The following is a 17,610-nucleotide window of genomic DNA, read 5'->3' on the forward strand; positions in this document are numbered from 1 at the left end:
TGGTGAAAAGATGCTTTTATTTGAGTTGGTTGTGAAGGGATGATGTTAGGAGGTGTTCTGCTGCCAGGCTGTCTCGTACCAGAGATGTAAAAGCAAGGGGCTGTTGCTGAATGCTGCAAATCATTACCAAAAATACATGATAACCTTAGCAAAGTCCATATTTTGTGATATATGTTCTGCCTAAGCAAAGCTCCCTGTGAAGCTGCGGAAATTATTGCTCTTGCAGACAGACCGAACAGTCAGTAATGGCAAGTGACACATTTCAGTGGGCAAAAGATCATCTCTGGTTTGCTGAGCGATTTTGGGTTTTCTGGACAAAAAGCAGCTCATAAATGTAAAAATCTTGCTGTTAAGTCACAGTGACTGTGGGAAAAAACTGTCCATCCCAAAACTTTTTACATGGGGGAATCTGTGATACGTATTAATTGTTATGGCTGGCTTTTTATCATGCTGGAGAGCCTGCAATGATATGAGTGATTTATCTGCACTTTAACAAAGGATCACGAACCCCTTAGGTACAGTTATCTTTGTGGTGAGCTTCCAGGGGATGGGGCTGAGCACATGCAGGGTATCAAGGCTATTAAAAAAAGCATAATTCTGCAAAAGGCAAACATTTTCAGTGAATCTCTGTTTTTTCTTGTCACTGGTATCAGATGCACATCAGATCCTTTTGCCAGCATGTGAAGGCACCTGCCTAAAACACCTTAAATGAGAAAACCAAATAGCAGTTACTTCTGTACCATTGTTGTTGCATCCATTCTGCAATTATTTTGTTCAATTCCTCCGTCAAGCAGCCACCTTTAATCTGTCCTGTTGAATGCAAGCTCTTCCTGCATTTGTTTTTAGGCTGGCTGTTTTCTTTCCTCATCATGACTGCTGCTGGGGACTCCTGCAAACCTCCTGGACCTTCAGGTTTCAGAGCCATGGCAACCCATTCTGCTGACACGGATGCACGTTGCAGCTCGGGAGGGGACATGTGGGATGCTTTAGCCCTCTCTGAACCTGATTCTTGGGTGCTGTGGAATCCCAGGGTTTCATAATACACGATAATAGGTGGTTTGCCCTGCTCTTGTGCCCGGTACGATGCCAGGCTGTGCTTATCAGTTAAAGGGGCGCCCGTTGGGGTGGTGGGAGTGCTCTCGTTTGGGATGTTAACAAAGGGAGATCTTGGGCTGCTGGGGCAAGCTGAGTTTTTGATTAAGAGGTAGGGGTGAATTTGAAATTAGCCCAATTTCCCTGAATTTTTATTTGCTTATTAACATAATGTGGATTTGACTTCCATTCTTTTGTCTTCTCTTAGTATCTAATACCTAGTATTTTTAAGCCTCACTAAACAACTAGACTTGAGATACGGCATATAGAGTAGGTAGCCCTTGCTTTTCTCAGTAGTGATGCATCCCTAACTTGCAGTGCTTTTGCTTCTCATTCTGCATTGCCTTCTTCATTAGCTGAAAAAAAATTCTAATAAAGGAAGGCAAATTCTCAAAATGTGTGGAAACAGCAGCAAATCCTCATCAAGCCTGCTGGGTGGGTCAAACTGTAGCTCTTGTGAAATCTATTTTAAATTGAACTGCTGGGTTGTATTTTCCTGTAGGTGGCTCAGTTGCTTGTGAGGTCTGCTCAGTGGTGGTGTTGCTCCTGTTTGCAACCCCTCACGCTGAGGTGCGTGGGTCTTCCCTGTGGCTTTAGCCCCATTTCTTTGTCCTTTAAAGCCTTGGTGTTGAAGGGGATGCAGAGCAGTCTTTCCTGGTTTATAATAATAGGGTTGCAATCGCCACCGCCCTATGGGCTGTTTTGCACGCTCATATCGCTGAAGAGGAAAGTATTTATCCTTCCCATCTGCTTTACCTCCTGTAAATTTAAATGAATTCTCTGTTGCTCACTTTAAATGACATTGCTGTTTTCTGGGAGCTGATTGGGATTTTCCCCCACCAAGATGCTGGTTAATGGGAGAAATGTGTTTAGCAGAAGCTTTAGCGCCAGGAGAACAGCTCTCCCAGTGCTCACTGCCAGCAACATATTGACAGTGAATAAAAGAGACGCTGTCTAGACTGCCAGTCACCGACCTAACGACAGCTCCGCGGAATTTTGAGCAACGAGAAGACACGCTGCCTCAAAGTCAGCCCCACCTTGAAGCTGATGTTTGCCTCTTTTCCGGGCTGTGGAGATGCCCTTCGACACATGTGTCTTGTGCTTGTGGACCCTTAGGCACTGTTCTTCTCACCATCCTCATTGCACAGTGTGACGGGGGGTATGTGGTCTTATATTTGCAGAGATTGACGGGTGTTTGCCCTCCCTAGTTAATATCTTCTGCTAAAAAACCCCAGTGATAAATTCAGCTGCGTTCTGAATTTATATGCTCAAGCCCTCTTCATGAGTGTCGAGGCAAGTGCTTAAGCTCCGTGCTTGCTTTTCATAAGTCTTGCTCTTTTCCATCACCCTTTTGTGTTTTGATTAGTGTGTCTTTGTTTCCAGCTCACCTGTCAAAAGTAAAACAGAGCTCTTGGTGCTATCTGCATATTCATCTTAACTCTGGAGAGGTGGTGGCCTAATTTCTTCAGTGCAGGTCAGGGGAGCCAGAAACCTCCGGCATTGTAATCCCAGTGCTGTCGAGGGCTTGCTTGACCTCGGCTTCTCAGTGCTTTTGTTCCTTTACCTATAAAATGGGGTTAATTACCACTGTGGCGCTTAGGAGCCAGCGCTGGGACACCCACAGATGCTGCACTTTTGTAATGTGTGAAGGCGCTTAAGGTTGTGTTGGGCAGGTACGTGCTAACGTGGCCAGAGGGTTTTCTGGCTGGGTGTATCTCTATTGATGTAAACTCCTTTTTTGCCACCATTGAGAGAGAGAAAATATTTTCTATATTGTTGCAATTGCTGTTTAGCAAACAGATCTGCCTTTAAATTCTCTTTGGTGTGATCCAGCCCTGCTCCTGGGCAATATTTGCTAGATGGTTAACTCCGTAGTTGGCAGCTTTCATCAAAGGCTTTGCACCGGGAATTACACAAACTAGTTTGAAGGTGGCGTACAAATTTATTTGATGTGATTAGGTGAGTGGACATTGCAAAAACACACTTTTATTGTTAGACACACAATACATGTTACAGCTGAGCAGCTCATCTGCTAGGAGTTAAGATCGGGAGGACAGCATCATTTGCAGTGCTCAAATGCTGATAATGTCCATGTCGAGATGGTATTAGATATCTTGGTACCCTGCTTGCTAACAAAGATAAAAACATTGCATCAGCGACCTGCTGCGAAGTCAGCAGTCTGTCTGAAAGCTGCGGATATCGATTTAGATTAAACCTTGGCTACCGAGCCTACGCTAATACATGGCTTTTTCCAGTGCATCCTTCTTTTTTGGCCTGGAAGTCAGTATCCTTGAGCTCGTCTTCACTTCAGATGAAATGTCTCAGGGCTGCTTGTGACTTACATTTCTCAGTTGACAGAGGAATGTTGTGGTTTGTGAATTTAGGCTGCAGAATAACTTTTGTTTATTGCAAAAATGAAATTCTTCCATACTGCTCCTCCTTCACATGCATGTGCTAAGCCAAAGACCATGTCGTGGGGGGGAACCAGAGGCTTGAATGGGAGCACTTGCCTGACAAGTTGCCTCGCTGGTAAACCCTGACCTTGACCTAGCATTTGCTTAACTTAATTTTCCTGAGCGCTAAAATTTCATTCTTCATTCCCGCCGCAAAACATTAAGCCTGAATTTTGCAGCAGTGTTGGAAACCTAAATCTTGACTGGCTGTCCTACTGCTTAAAGCAACAAGAGATTGCCTGATTTACATGGACAGCATTGCAGCATGGGTATTAATGCTGATTATTTAAGTCTCTTGAAGTGCTAGTAGTTTCTGAAGGCAGTCGTGTGGAGCAGTGTGTGTCTGTCTCTCGATGAGCTTTTGCCAGGGTTGGTTTTTTGGAAGCAAGGCTTATGGAGTTTGCTTTCTCTCTCACACTAATTCCTGATCCTGTTGCCCCTTTCTGTCCAATTCATCAAAAGGATAAAGGTCTCAAAGATCCTAAGTTCCTGCAAGTTTCACAGGACAGGAAAGGGAGAGGAAAGACCCTGCTGAAGGCAAGAAAGCTCAAAATCCTGGAGACCAGAGGAACTACCAGGGAGGAAAAAGGTCCGACCCCCCCAGTCCAATTGCTGCAGGCGGCAGAGGCTCACCCACAAGTGATGCATCGGTAGGAAATGACATTTTGCTGCTTCCCAAGCTGCCTGTTTTGCTGCCTGAGCTGGAGGAGGTGGATGTGATCCAGGGCTTTCCCGGCCAAGGAAGTCGTGCGCCGGGTCGGATTCTGACGCTTGCTGCAGGCTGCTTTCCTGTGGCAGTGTTTGCTTGACACGTGGGCACCTCGGGGACCGCGGTTTCCTCCGTGTGGGCAGCAGTTTAGTGGGAATTGTGCTGTGAGCAGCTGTTTGGATTCATCGGGTTATACTGTGCAAAGAAAAGATTTTATTTTAAAAAAAAAAAAAAAAAGCAACTGCACTGAATAAGCATCTGACGCAGGCTGTCAAAAAATCAGGAATTAAGTCACCCAATATGTTTGGGTACCTCCTAGTTTTGTTAGCAAACCCTTCTCTAAGATATTTCCATGCTTTACATGCAATTATTTTGCCTGAGCAGGTTTTCTGGGCTGTTTGGACATAGAAATGGGCATTGGCCTGTATGGAAGTGTAAATACAGAAATTATGTTTCTGCATTGTGTTTTCAGACTTATTTTTTGTACCATCGAAATGGGACTGGTTTTTAGATCAGTAGCATGTGTTTTCCTTGTGGTTCAGCTGTAAATTTGCCTTTGTTTGCCTGAAACCTTTATAGAGATTAACCAATTTTAGTGGCTTTGGTAGGTTTCAGAGATGTCTGTAGAAGAAAGTAAGGAGTGCTGTGTCATTTTTACAGGCTGTCCTCAAAATAATTAATTTAACTGTAGCTTTCCAAGTGCTGCCTGTGAGGTCCAGACCTGCTGCTCTATCAATGAAGGAAGGAGGTGACAATTATTTCCAGAGTCTGCTGTTGTGTGTTTGCTTGGTGTTATCAAGCAGGAGTTCTTGATGATGAATCATCACAGGTGGGTTTGGATAGGTACTGAAAATTGCATCAGATGTTTTTATCTGGGCAGCCGCTGTGTAAACTGTTTATCTTCAGACAGTGTATGTTGCAACAGGAGAAGCATCTGCATGTTTTCTTGTAAAATCCTCTATTTTCAAGTCTCAAAGCCTTTTATTTGCTTGTTTAGGGATCATTTTTGTTTTCTGGCTGGCATGCAGTTTTGCCTTCATTTTGAAATGAATCATGATTATTTGTTTTGCTCGAAAAAGTTCAGGCAAGAATAATTTTAATTAACGGTTTGCAGGGAGTCGGTAGAGGGAGTGTGTGAGCCCGAAATACTACTTATTTACGGCCCTACAAAATTTAGGGTGATTTCAGTAGAGGAGATGAATTTTAAGAGCACACCTAGATACAGACCCAGCCAATTATTGCACCTGAGCAGAACAGTTTTCCAAACAGGCCAGATTTGGGTCACAGTTACTGGAATGACCCATTCTATGTTTGGAGAACCCCAGCTAGGGTTGATATTCAGACTTCCTAATTTTTGGCTTGGTTGGAGGGATGTAATGTTGTTGAGCAATTACTGAGATTTCAGAGTTGGAGGCGTGAACATGGAGGCTTGAATTTTTATCAGGGAAACCCAGAGAGCATGGTGCTTTGTGTATAGATGCCTGGCCCACCCAGATCACGTTTTTAACCTAAGGGTAAATGTATTTAATGCCCAGTGTGATTAAATTGGGGTTCGTTGGCCAATAGCATGTGTGTGAGCTCAAGTGGTACCTAAATAAGTAATGTAAGAGCTTCTTTTGTGCTGCTAGTGCTTATCAAGCCAGGTTTCAACAGGTTTTAAACAACTTAAGCTGTTTTAAGGGTAATAATGCTGTAAAAAGAAACTCAAAAGTCTTCAAATCCCATTTATTAGGTATCATCTGGGGGGTTTTGTTGGATGTTGGAGATCTCGGCTTGTTCAGTGGCGTTCTGCAGGGTTATCTGGAGGTGGACTTCATGCCTTTGCTTTTTGGTCTTGTGCTTGATTTGTTAATATTTTATTAAGATTTTAGGCCAATTCTGAGGTTTTGTCCTGTTTATTCTATTAGCAAATTCAAATGACAGATTTTGCTGTGTACACCTGAAGTGCAGTGTCATTAAACTCTGCTGTTTCCTTTTGTTTGGATGAACCGTACACTAATGACAAGTATATAAAACATGTGCTACCTGGGTTTGTATTCCTATAATAAATCCAGAATAAACCTCAAATTTTCTTCCTCATTTTCAGTGCTTTAATTTCATAGGAAGATAGATTAGGCAGAATTTCTTTTTAAGTTGCTGTGCTGTTTGTGTAATAAATCTTGCTGCATAATGTTATATTACTACTATTTTTTTTTTCCTGAAAGCTTGGAATAAAAATGAGCAGGAACATGGAATAGCTGAGGGTCAGCCTGTCATCATTGGGGTGGGAGGGATTTCTGGTAACTCTCTATACCTTTTTATTACAATAATATCAATTAAAATTCAGTTGTAATCATGCTGTTTCATTACAGTATGGTACAGGTTATATGGCAGTGTAAAATGAAGTCACGTAATTTTGAATTTGTCTCTGGAATCTCTATAAAAATACTGGTTTAAGAGGCAAAACACGTGGCAGGGAGCTAGTACTGAAAGATATATATTTGACTTTTCAAACTTGCAGATGGAATTTAGGAAACCTTTATTTTCCTGGGTGAAGCTAGGTCTTATATGAAAGAAAAAACAATTTCCTGTTGAAAGGCAGCTAAAGGAGGCGGAGGGGGGGAGGAAAGCTGTGCTTCAAAGAACTTGTAATTGCCTGTTTTGCAGGGATAAGGAGAAAAGCATGGTGCAGGTATCCCCGAGGTCTCACTCATTCATCTGGGCATGATGCTGGTACGGCAGCGCATACAGGATATTGCTCATCATTCGGTTTCCCAGAGGGTTTGTTTTCTTTTTTGACTAAAATCTGCTTTTTTTCCACTGTTGAACTTGTCTAGCAGTTGATTTTCAAATGCATCAGCTCTAACTGGTGCAAGTTTTGGACTACTAGAAATGTCATCTTATTTAATGGTGTTTATCCCTACTCCGAATCCTGTAACTCCCAGGGACTTTTTACTCCCTGTGCCATTGCTTTCATAAAACAGTGTGCTTCTACCTAGGAAATAGTACTTTATTTTTCCTCTTTATTTTTCTAGAAAAGGGCTCAGGGCTTCTGTAGAGCAACTTACAGTAGCAAAAGCCAAATTGGAGGGGGGGAAGCTGCCATCGAAGTCCTTAATGGCACAGCTGCATGAGACAAACAATAAAATATTGTGCAAAAATAATCCTTCCAAATACAGACAGGAATTTTTTTCAAGGAAAGCAGCCTAAGACTTATTATTAAATGTGTCTGTCTGGTGGACTAGGCTTGTTTTTTTAAACTGGCTAAGAGAATAAGCCTAAAAGGTCTAAATGTCTCCATAAATGCTACCCTGCTCTGATGGGGCTGCTGACAAGTAGAATAAGCTGTTGCAAAGTATGAGGAAGAGTCTGGAGGGGGTTAGAGGCAGTTGCTATCTTCCACCCCTAAATTAATGCCATAGCTTCTGATTGCCAAGTGCAATTAACCGTTCTGTTCTGCAGAGTCCCTTTCTCCTTCCAGCTGAAGCAGTCAGCCAGCCAGGGCTGGGTCCTTTCACACACCTTTATTATTTTTTTCCTGGGTGAGAACATAGCTTCTATGATTATGTTTGGAGAGAGTATTTTTTGTGGCATGTGAAAATGAGCATTCCCTTATGCGTAATGTGCTCTGACTCAGTACTATTGCACGGCCTCTTATTTTCATTCAAGAACTTTCCCTTGGAGGCTTTTTTCCCCTAAAAACTGTTGACTGAAAAAAAAAAAAAAAAAGCCAGGTCAAAACCCCTGCGGGTTCAAGCGCTTCTTAAAACAGCTGAGACTTGCAGAGAAGAGGAGGTAGCTCGGGATGGGAACTACTGATGCCACCCACGCCTGTGAATTGGGGTCCATGGGACCAGGAGAGATGCCTGCAGGTAGGAAAACCTTTTTGGGTTGAGAGGGGTTTTGCAGGAGCAGGCTGCTGGCTGCCTGATGTCACTAACAGGCTTCGAGAAGTGCTCAAACCTGGTGGGTTTTTTTGCCTGCATTTAATGTTTTTCACCTGTTTGTTCCACTGCAGCAAATAATCACTTTAGCAGAATAAATAGCAGGTTCTTAAATAATTTCAGGAGGGGAAAGAGGGGAAATTAAAGTGCTCTGAAAGGAGGAAAAGAGTTATAAAATGTTTTGCCAACTGGCAAAGACACAGCTTTTAGGAAGGGCCAGGCAAATTGGTCAGTGCTGGCAGAGCTCTGTTTCGATTGCCCTTCTAGTGTTTCTTTATGTGTTATTTTAAGCAGCTGCGATTCCTCCTTGGTAGGGCTTTAGGCTAATTTCTGAATGCTGTAAAACATTTCTGCTGCTGGAATATAAAGGCACTTCTCTGGGACCAGGAGAGCTGTAGGGTGCAAACTATAATACGATGCTTCAAGGGGCTCGTGTTGGCCTTCGCAGCGATTGATCCAAACAGAACGGGGCTCCTGGATCTGTCCTGGCGAGTTAATTGAATTGCATGTACTTTTGGATGAGACATGACTGCTTAAATCCCTTCACTGCAGCTTTTTGAGTGCTTGGAGATTAATTTTAGCCCGCTTACAAACTGAAGCCCAGCTCAGTGCAAGCAGAGAGCACCTAGAGAGCCAGGATGAGTGAGAAAACACCTACTGCATCCACCCTAAATCCAAATGGGACAGAAACACTCTGTTCTGCTCTTCAAATAACTAGTAAAAACACTGGCATGGGATTTTCTCCCATGGATCTGCTGAATAACTGGTAATAGGAGCTGGCTGGGATGCTTTAGTGCTTTCTTACTGACTGCCTGGATTTTCTTTTTTGATGTTGGAGCAGGGCTTTTGCTGCTTTGCAGTCTGGGGGTGGTTATTCCCAGCCTGCTGCTCCTGTGCCATAAGAGCAAAATCTGCATCCGTGATAGGTCAAGCTTGAAGGGTTATTTTGACGGCGACTTGCCTTTTGGGAGTTGAGTTTATTGCTAGTCTTGTTTTCTTTAAGAAAAATAACACAGCATGGGTGTGAAAACTTGGAGGGTGTTTTTTTCTTACATTCAAACATTTAGAAAATGAGGATCTAGCAAAGTAGATGCATTTGAATATTTATAACATTATCAAGTGGTCTGGTAAGACCAGACAAAACTCAGCGTAGCTTCTCCATCCCCAGATCTGCACGAGCATGTGCTATTTGAGGCATCGAGGGGTTTCCCTGCTCCTCCTGCCTTTTTAAAATGGGTCTTAGAGAAGCTTTTCTAACCCCCAAGCTGTTTTGCCCCTGTGATTAACTTGCTGTGTTGTGTTGTTCCCAAGCCTGCTCCAGAGGATCAAAATTGGGATTTAATAATTGGGGAAAAAACCCTTGCTAGCTGGGCGTTCATTCCTGCACTTCTCAGCTGACTTCCTCCAGCAGGTTTTGGACATTATTTAGAGGGCAGATAAAAGCTGTTGGGAAACACACAGAATCTTTGCTTCTAAACCTTAATAACACAACAGATGTCTTGTGTGAACCTGTTGAGTTGAGGCTTATGTTCGGTGTTGTCACCCACAGGTGTCCCATTGTACCTGATCTGGATGCAGATGTATTTCTGATTGTTTTTTTAGCGTTTTTTTAGGGTGTGAAATGCCTTCTGTTCCGCCTGGGTAGATGTGTTGCTCTGTTGTCCCAAGCCATGAGATAGGGACCAACCCTCCTTCCTCCAACCTCCCTGGCTCGAGTGAAACTGCATCCTGAGGTTGGAGTACTGGGAGCCTTTGGCTTCCTGCCATGCCGTGTCAAGATGGAAATTGGCACATGTGCTTCATGGTAATAGATGCTTTTACTTGGAAAAGACTCAACCCTCTTGGTTTTTTAATTATTTTTTTTAGTGCAGCTCTGCTTTTTTTTTTTTTTTTTTTTTTTTTTTTAGTTTTCCATTTCTTAATCTTTGGGAATTTGTGTATTATCTGCTGCGTAATGCAGTTTGCTGGCAGCAGCAGCAGTGCTTGTGTCAAAGCATTTGGGTTTCAGCCTTTCTCTGTCATAACATTGACTCTAAGAAGGATTTCTGACGCGGGAAAACGTGCTGAGCATCTGTTAGGATGATAACTGTAAGTTTAATTTTGATGTGGTTTCTACCAAAGATTGACAGCCCCATGGATTTTCTGAAGTTGCTTCATCAGGGAACCTGACAAAAGTGGAGAGTAATGCTGTCAAACATAATTTTTCTGAGCATGAATTAGTTGTCATGGCAAGCCTTTCTGCTCCGCATCTCTGCTCTCTGCTATTCCCATGGCTCTTCAGCTCAGTGTATGCTGGGATGGGAAAACCCTGGGTTTAGCTGGGGAAGGTGGTAGAGTTTGCATTGCTGGAAGCTTATAGCAGCTTAATTTATTCCTGATAGCTATGTAACTTAAATTCCTTCCATCCGTATTTTCTGTGATACTAAGAGTTTGGTAAAAATAAGAAACTATATATTTGTATTTAAGTATGTTGGGCAAAAAGCCATGTCTTGTCTTCGCTCTTGAGGAGTGGGTTTGCATTCTGGGCTTGCTGCAGGTGGGATTTGTCCCATGGACTGTGTTGATCTGCATCCCATCATCCTAGTCAATCTGGGACCTGGGGGTGGCTGGGCAGCCTCTGCCTTGTGGTGTCAGGAGAAACTCACGCTGAGCGACGTTAAGAGCTGAGAGCTTACCCTGTGTTGGGTCTTTCGTTACAACCTGCTGTGCTAGGAAAGGATAATAAAGGGAATTTGTAATTGCGGTTTTTGGAAAAGAAAGTCCCTGTGTCATCCTTGTGAGTTATATTGGTTTGAGCTATTGGTGCAGGTATAGTCATGGAGCCGTTGCATCCCTTGGTCTTCATCCAGCAGTGTTGGAAGGGAAAACTATCATGGCTCTCCCCAAAACAGGTCAGCTGCTTCCTAGGAAATAGGGTCCAGGGATTTGTTTTGCAGTGACAGGCATGGGTTTAACTGCACACCTTGCCAACTGGCCGAATTGGACACAGGCGCTCGTTAAGATGGATTTATTTCATGATGTATTTCTGTCATCGGTACATTACCTTATGCTTAAGATGTTCTCAATAGCTGGAGATGCAATATTCGATATTCCAGCCTTTCAGCAGCAGTAAATCCTGTGGGGGTTTTTCTTTCCTCACCTACTGCCAGTAAGAACTATGTGCAAGTATTTAATAAAAAAAAACAAAACAAAACAAAAAAAAAAAAAAAAAACAAACAAGGGGGGTGTTAAGGGAGAAGGGGACAGGGATTTTCCCCCCCCTGCATGCTGCTGGGAAGTTGCTTGGGGTAAAGCAGGCTTGCTGGCAAAACTGGTTTTGTGGGGGAGGAGGGGCTGCAAAGCTGTCCCTTCTATCCTGTTTTGCTTTGGGTTGCTCTTGACTCGGTGGGGATCCCTTTCCCCATCGCTTCCTGGCCCCGCATTGCAAACCAACCAGGGCCACCACTGCGGCACTGTGATGCCTTCTCGGGCCCAGCAAGGAAGCAGGGGTTTCCTCCAGCAGGATTTGGGTTTTTTTTTTCTCTCTCTGGTACAGTTTGTAGGCGACAGTAGGGCTGAGAGTGGCAAGAGATTTAAATGGCCTGGGAAAATGCTGCGCCAGTGGAGAACGGCTTGTTCCTAAACCATGTTCAGCCTGCTTCAAACCTTTGCAAAAAACATGTCCTTGACTTGGAGTTTGCTGGGGCAGAGCTTGACATAGACCTTTGGTGTAGCATACATGGCTTGCAGATGCATTTCTGATGCTATTAATTTTCTTTGTGACCTTACTGTTGTCTTTTTTGCCCCCTTGAAGCTGTGAAGTGGAATGCCATGGCCAGTTCCTCGGACAGTGAAGATGACGGTTTCATGGCTGTGGATCCAGAAGACGCTGTGGTCGAAGGGACAATGGAGCAAGATGATGAGCCTCATGCTGAGCTGGAGGTCGAGGAGACCAGGCATAACAGATCAATGTTGGAGCTCCCAGAAGAGGTTTTGGAATATATCCTCTCCTTCCTTTCGCCCTATCAGGAGCACAAAACCGCTGCCCTTGTCTGCAAACAGTGGTATCGACTAATCAAAGGTACAAATAGCTGTAATGCGAGTGCATTTTTTTAATTGTGGGAAGACGGATTTGTATCTCAGCTCTCTGCCTTTTTTTAGCCTCACCTGTTGTTTTCCCCTCAAACTCAGAAATTTGACTTCTGCAAAATGCCAGAAAAATAGCTACAGCCGTTGAGTCACTTGCTTTGCTCAAGGCCAATAAGAATGCAGAATTGAGCCCCTCAGCCTCTTTTGAAGTATAAAAGAGTGAAATCCCAAGAACCCCTGTGACAGAGCAGCTCACGTTGCTTTTGAATGCTCCCCGTGTGCTGCTGGTGTGCAGCACTGTTGACCTTGCATTCAGGCTTCCTCTCTGCCACACAGCAGCCCCAGTTGCCAGTGTCCCATGTCTGATGTGGCTGTAGTTGTGCTTCGTTTGTGTCTTGCTCAGTAATTAACATTCCCAAAGCTTATGCTTTCAGCTGGAAACAAAACCGTGTCTGGTTCTTACAGCTCTGCTGAAGATAAGTGGTATATAAAATCTACATTAATACAGATCTACATATTCAGACTTCCTGAAAGAGTAGCCCTGAGATACAGATACTTCACTTCACCTCTGTGCAGCATTAATTCTGAAGCCTTATGGGGATATTTTAATGCTAGATATATATGATACGACAAATAGGTAGGTAAAGTTTGGACAAGGATACAAGCAAAGCTATCTGCTTTGGTATTTTTTGAATACATTGGATGATTTCTGTTTCTGTTGGAGACGTGTTTTGATTACAAGCTTCATTAAAAAACAAGCAGTTTAAGAGGAGACCACAGTTAAATCTGTAGGAAATGAGGCACGCTGCTGCACGAGGGTAACTTGTTTCTTCTGGAAAACACAGAGCGGGTGTCAGGTGAGAAAAAATGCCTTTGGCAGGTGTGTGGGGTGATGTCTAATTTGCGGACTTCTCCGCACATGTGAAGCATTGCTCAGATTCCAGGCATTTTCTGCCTTGCCCAGAGTTTAACAGGCTGGAGGTTAAAAAAAACACAGCTACTTCAGAAGCGAGCATTGCACAAAATTACTCTTTTTGCATAATTTTGGGTCAGCAGCAGCCCACACCCCTGTTGAAAGATTTTCAAGTGTCCACAGCCCTCAAGTTGCTGCTTGGGCGCGCTTTCTCACGCATGCTTGTTCCTGGAGCAGCCTTAAGAGATGCAAAGGAAGCAGCTGGAATGAACAAGCACCTGGTGATTCACCCCAAAAGAGACTGTGGGAAACATCCCTGGAGTGGAGGGGAGGGATGAGCAGCCTGAGGCACAGTGTGGCATGGGAGTGAGTTGTCCAAGTCTCAGGGGATGAGTGGTGCTGGGCGGCTGTGCCATTTTTGTGGCAATTATAGCAAAAAAAGGGAGTGTAATTGCTAACCTGCACTCTGTGAAGCAGAGAGGTCACTTGAGGTAAACACTTGATTTGTTTTCTTCTGGTTAATTTTTCCTGTTTGTCAGGATACATCTGCTATGAAATACTATAGTTCACATTACATTTCCCGCACGACCCTCGGGGACCAGCTGCTTGAGGACCCCGGGCTTCATTTTTTTTAAAAAAACTTCCTGCTTTATATCCCAGAGTGTGACTTCTTGCTGGGGGTGTTCCTGGCACAGGGCTTTCAGTAAGCAAATCCTTGGGAAAAAGTCTTGGCAGGTTGTGGCATCCTCAGAGTGAGGGCTGCCATAGCATAGCGGATGCCACCAAGCATCTGCTGAACCACTGCAGTTGTAAATCTTCACCAGACCCTTTTCCTTCCACAGAGAGTAGTCTCTGGCCCCTCTCAGCACAAACACAGACACATGTACTCCATACACAGAATTAATTGCAGCTCTGGGGCTGGCCTGCTCCACAGAGGAGCTGTTGTCGGCCAGATCTGCTCCCTCACACAGCTAAGGAGGAATATTTTCACCTAAGACACTGACTTTTATCACTGATGTCTCCTCTCATATTTATTTTAGATTCCCATGCAGTAGCTGTGTGTGCGCTCTTAAAAATTCATTATTGCACGTTATTTGTCCTCAAAGGTCCGTTAAGGGAAGGGTAGCTGCTCTTCTGGGGGTGTGATTAGGGGACAGCAGGCTTGCTTTGTAGCAGAGAAGGCTGAAAACCAGCTCTGCGAAGTCATCACATGTGCTTACGTTTCACAAAGGCTTTGCTTTACCAAGCTAGAGCTGACAGATATTGGAAATGCAGTGAATCAGTTCAGTGAACGCTGCTGATTTTCCACATTTGCAGTGTCCCTATTCTTTATTCTCTTTAATCCTCTGAATTTCCACCAGCATATTTATGATCTAAGTACAGGGGTTCTTTATAATTGCTGTCATGCTGCTTGTGCAACTATGCAGGCACAGTTCGTTCCTAACATGCCCCAAATTTTGCTAACGTCTTGTTTTTCCCTAGGTGTGGCCCATCAGTGTTATCACGGCTTTATCAAAGCAGTGCAAGAAGGAAATATTCAGTGGGAGAGTCGCACTTACCCCTACCCTGGCACCCCCATCACGCAACGCTTCTCGCACAGTAAGTAGCTGCTGGGAAAAGCTCTGCTTGCCCCAATTTGCAACGGGAAGCTGCAAACAAGGGGTTTGTGCTGCATCGCTTGGGACGTAGCAGTGCTGCACGTGCCTGTCGCTGCGGCAATTTCAGTGGGTCAGTGTAACACACAGATCTGCCAACACAAGCACTTTGCACAAGAATAGGGATTCGGTAACTGCTAATCGTGGTTATTGGCTCGTTGCTCCTAGGAAATGTTAACAGAGCTAGGGTGGGATTTTGGCTTTATGGTTTTGCAAATTTTACACGCAGGCTTCTTTCCGCAGCTCCACTTTGAGTCTGAGCTTTGTGTCCTCTTCAATAGAAACCTCACTTAGCCACTAGACTCAAGTCGTTACCATCAAAGCCAATGAGTTTGCATACCCACAGCACTCAGGGATGTATGCTGGCTGCTTTTACAGCAGGTCATCTTCTACATCTGTGAGTAATCTAATTTGAAGGAGGCTGAGTGTGGCTTGCTTCAAAATAAAACAGAACTGCACATGAGAAGCAAGTGTATTTGCTGATAGAAGTAAGCAATTCAGTCAACAATGCCACTTAATGTATGGGTGAATTTTTGCCCTGCTTCCGAGTTTTTGGAACAGAACAGAAAAGCGTTTCCCTTTGGGAAAGATACTCAAATAAAACTTGTTATTTGTACTGCAGTAGCATCAAGCTGCCTCAGCCCGCTCTGCCAGGTGACATAGTCGAATATGACAAAAATTCAGTCCTTGTGGCTTTGTCACTGGGTCTGAGCCCTCTGGGAAGCAGTTCTTCTGGGGAGCAAATTTCATTTTTCTAAAGGTAAATAAACACAGTGTAAGCCATGTAACTCCAAGCAGGCATAAAATTTTCATATTCCCAAGTAATAATTTATGAAGCAACCGATGCATAGCCTCCTGCCGAGACAAGTCCAGGAGACACTGTGGGAAGCTCTGGTGAAGTCACTGGGCTCTTCAAAGATTTCCTTGTCCTCCTAAAGAATAAAAAGGGTACCACTGTTCATAGCTCATTTTTAAGCAGCTGTGTTAGTAAAGTGCTTATTAATGACTTGCAGATTTGCATGTATTTTCCCTTCAATTTTTGCAGCCTTTTTGCAACTGGTGAGTTTTAAGGCTAGCTAGAAACTACCTGAGAAAGGCCCAAATATTGCACCAAAGACTGCTGTGTGCTCTTTAATTTATTCTGCTGCCCACCAGGGGCTTCCTCTGAGCGTGCCGCAGTTACACTCTATCCAGAATGAGTTGTCTTACTAAAGCCAGTGCCCTCGGACCATGTAATCTCTATTAGCCTCGCTATTTGACGGTGGCTCTGGTCAGCCCTCGGTCGCTACAGAAGCGTTATTAATGCACTTTACGCACAGAAAGCTAATCTGGATTAACTTGTTTGCTGACTTAAACTGATTTTTTTTTTTAAGCAGTTCTCCAGATCTGCGGTATCTGCTTTCCCTACAACAGTGTTGCATGTTTGTGGGTGGATTCCATATTAAACTGAGGCTACAAGTGATTAATTGCAGAAATTCAAACTGAATCTCTAAACCTATGACCTAAAATACTGAGATTCGGAGAGCCGAGATGAAGTAAGAACAGGAGGTTTGGGGAGGGGGAAGTGAGGGAGTACTCGCAAAACCCTTTTTTAGGGGTGTGAGGGATTTGCCAGGTTTTGTGGGAAGGCGTCATCTACCAGGCACGAGTCATTTGAAGTCAACAGGCAACACTAGCTGGCATGAAAGAAGTGGCTAGGGCTATCTCTATTCTAAGATTTATTAGAAATATCCCAGAAGTGCTCATATAGAGCATAAAAGGACAAGTGAGAGAATTTTAAATAGTTAGAGGTCACTATGTCTTTTATTAATTCTGAAGGGAGTAATAGAAAAACTGTTTGATAAGGAATAATTAATGGAAGTTACTGTCATCTCATGGGGAGGGAACATTTGGCAAGGTCCTTGATCAGACAACTGATAATAAACTTTATGGATGGGCTGTAGATTTTCTAAAGGATTTCATTGAAGCTGCAGAACATGATACAATATGAATTATGCTATTTTTTAGATAGAAATGTACAGGAAGAAATACTTCATGCATAGGTTTTTTGAGCTGAATACCAGGTGTAATGTTTGCGGTAGTCATCTAATTCTTTTTTAGCCCTAACGTATGAGCCTACAAATATCATAGCAGGGCGATGACTCATGTGGTTAAATAACTGGCCGCAATCAGAAAGCGATGTCAGAAGGCACAGGAATGCAGAAACGGAAAAGCAGCAGAGGAATGCCGACCGTTGTGCCAGAAATATTGATCCTTTGATGGGAGAGTGACTAATTTTAAATACTGATTATTTTTTTTCCATGCAGTCTGGGAAGCATGGCACCAACATGACGACTAATTAAAGCAATTTCGTGGGTTTACCCTGAGAGGCAAGGGAGAGGTAAAAGCTGGAATGTTGTTTGTTTTACAGGATGGGCTGCTTTTCTACCAGAGCTATGGCTCTTCATATCACCTAGCTTTGCTCAATATATCACTGCCTTTTGTCTGCACAGAGTGGCTGCACTGCAAGGAGCAGGAAAATGGTATTTTAGAGAATAAGGAGATAGATGTGGGATTTTATTTTTTCCCCCGAAGATGTGGAGAGCTGGGCTTTCGGAGGTCTGGTGCATTTTTATCATGCCGCAACTTGCGGCGTAGTTGGTGTAAACATCTGTGCCAGCCAGCAGGACCGGGCGCTTTCATCTGCAGCCCTACCTCCTCAGTGCCGCCATCCTGACGGCTCTTGTGCCAAGCGCAGTTGGGCGCAGAGAGGTTACCTCCAAAACCCAGCCCCGCGTTGGAGGAAACAGCGCCAGCA

At 43.8% G+C, this 17,610-nt stretch overlaps 1 protein-coding gene across 3 annotated transcripts in view; it reads left to right on the plus strand.

Annotated features, from left to right (window-relative positions):
• Positions 1-17,610, plus strand: part of FBXO42 (F-box protein 42) — a 48,315-nt gene that overhangs the window by 3,837 nt on the left and 26,868 nt on the right. Inside the window, exons 1-3 of one of the 3 annotated variants that reach the window (XM_030018357.2) lie at positions 9,816-9,981; positions 11,971-12,237; positions 14,641-14,757. In XM_030018357.2, coding sequence (XP_029874217.1) covers positions 11,988-12,237; positions 14,641-14,757 — 367 coding nt within the window. In that variant the 5' untranslated portion in view covers positions 9,816-9,981; positions 11,971-11,987. Of the gene's footprint in view, positions 1-9,815; positions 9,982-11,970; positions 12,238-14,640; positions 14,758-17,102; positions 17,194-17,610 lie in introns of those variants that run through there. The other 2 variants (XM_030018356.2, XM_041124384.1) reach the window with 2 other exon arrangements.

Source organism: Aquila chrysaetos, chromosome 6 (assembly GCF_900496995.4).
Source record: "Aquila chrysaetos chrysaetos chromosome 6, bAquChr1.4, whole genome shotgun sequence".
NCBI classification, from domain to species: Eukaryota; Metazoa; Chordata; class Aves; order Accipitriformes; family Accipitridae; genus Aquila; species Aquila chrysaetos.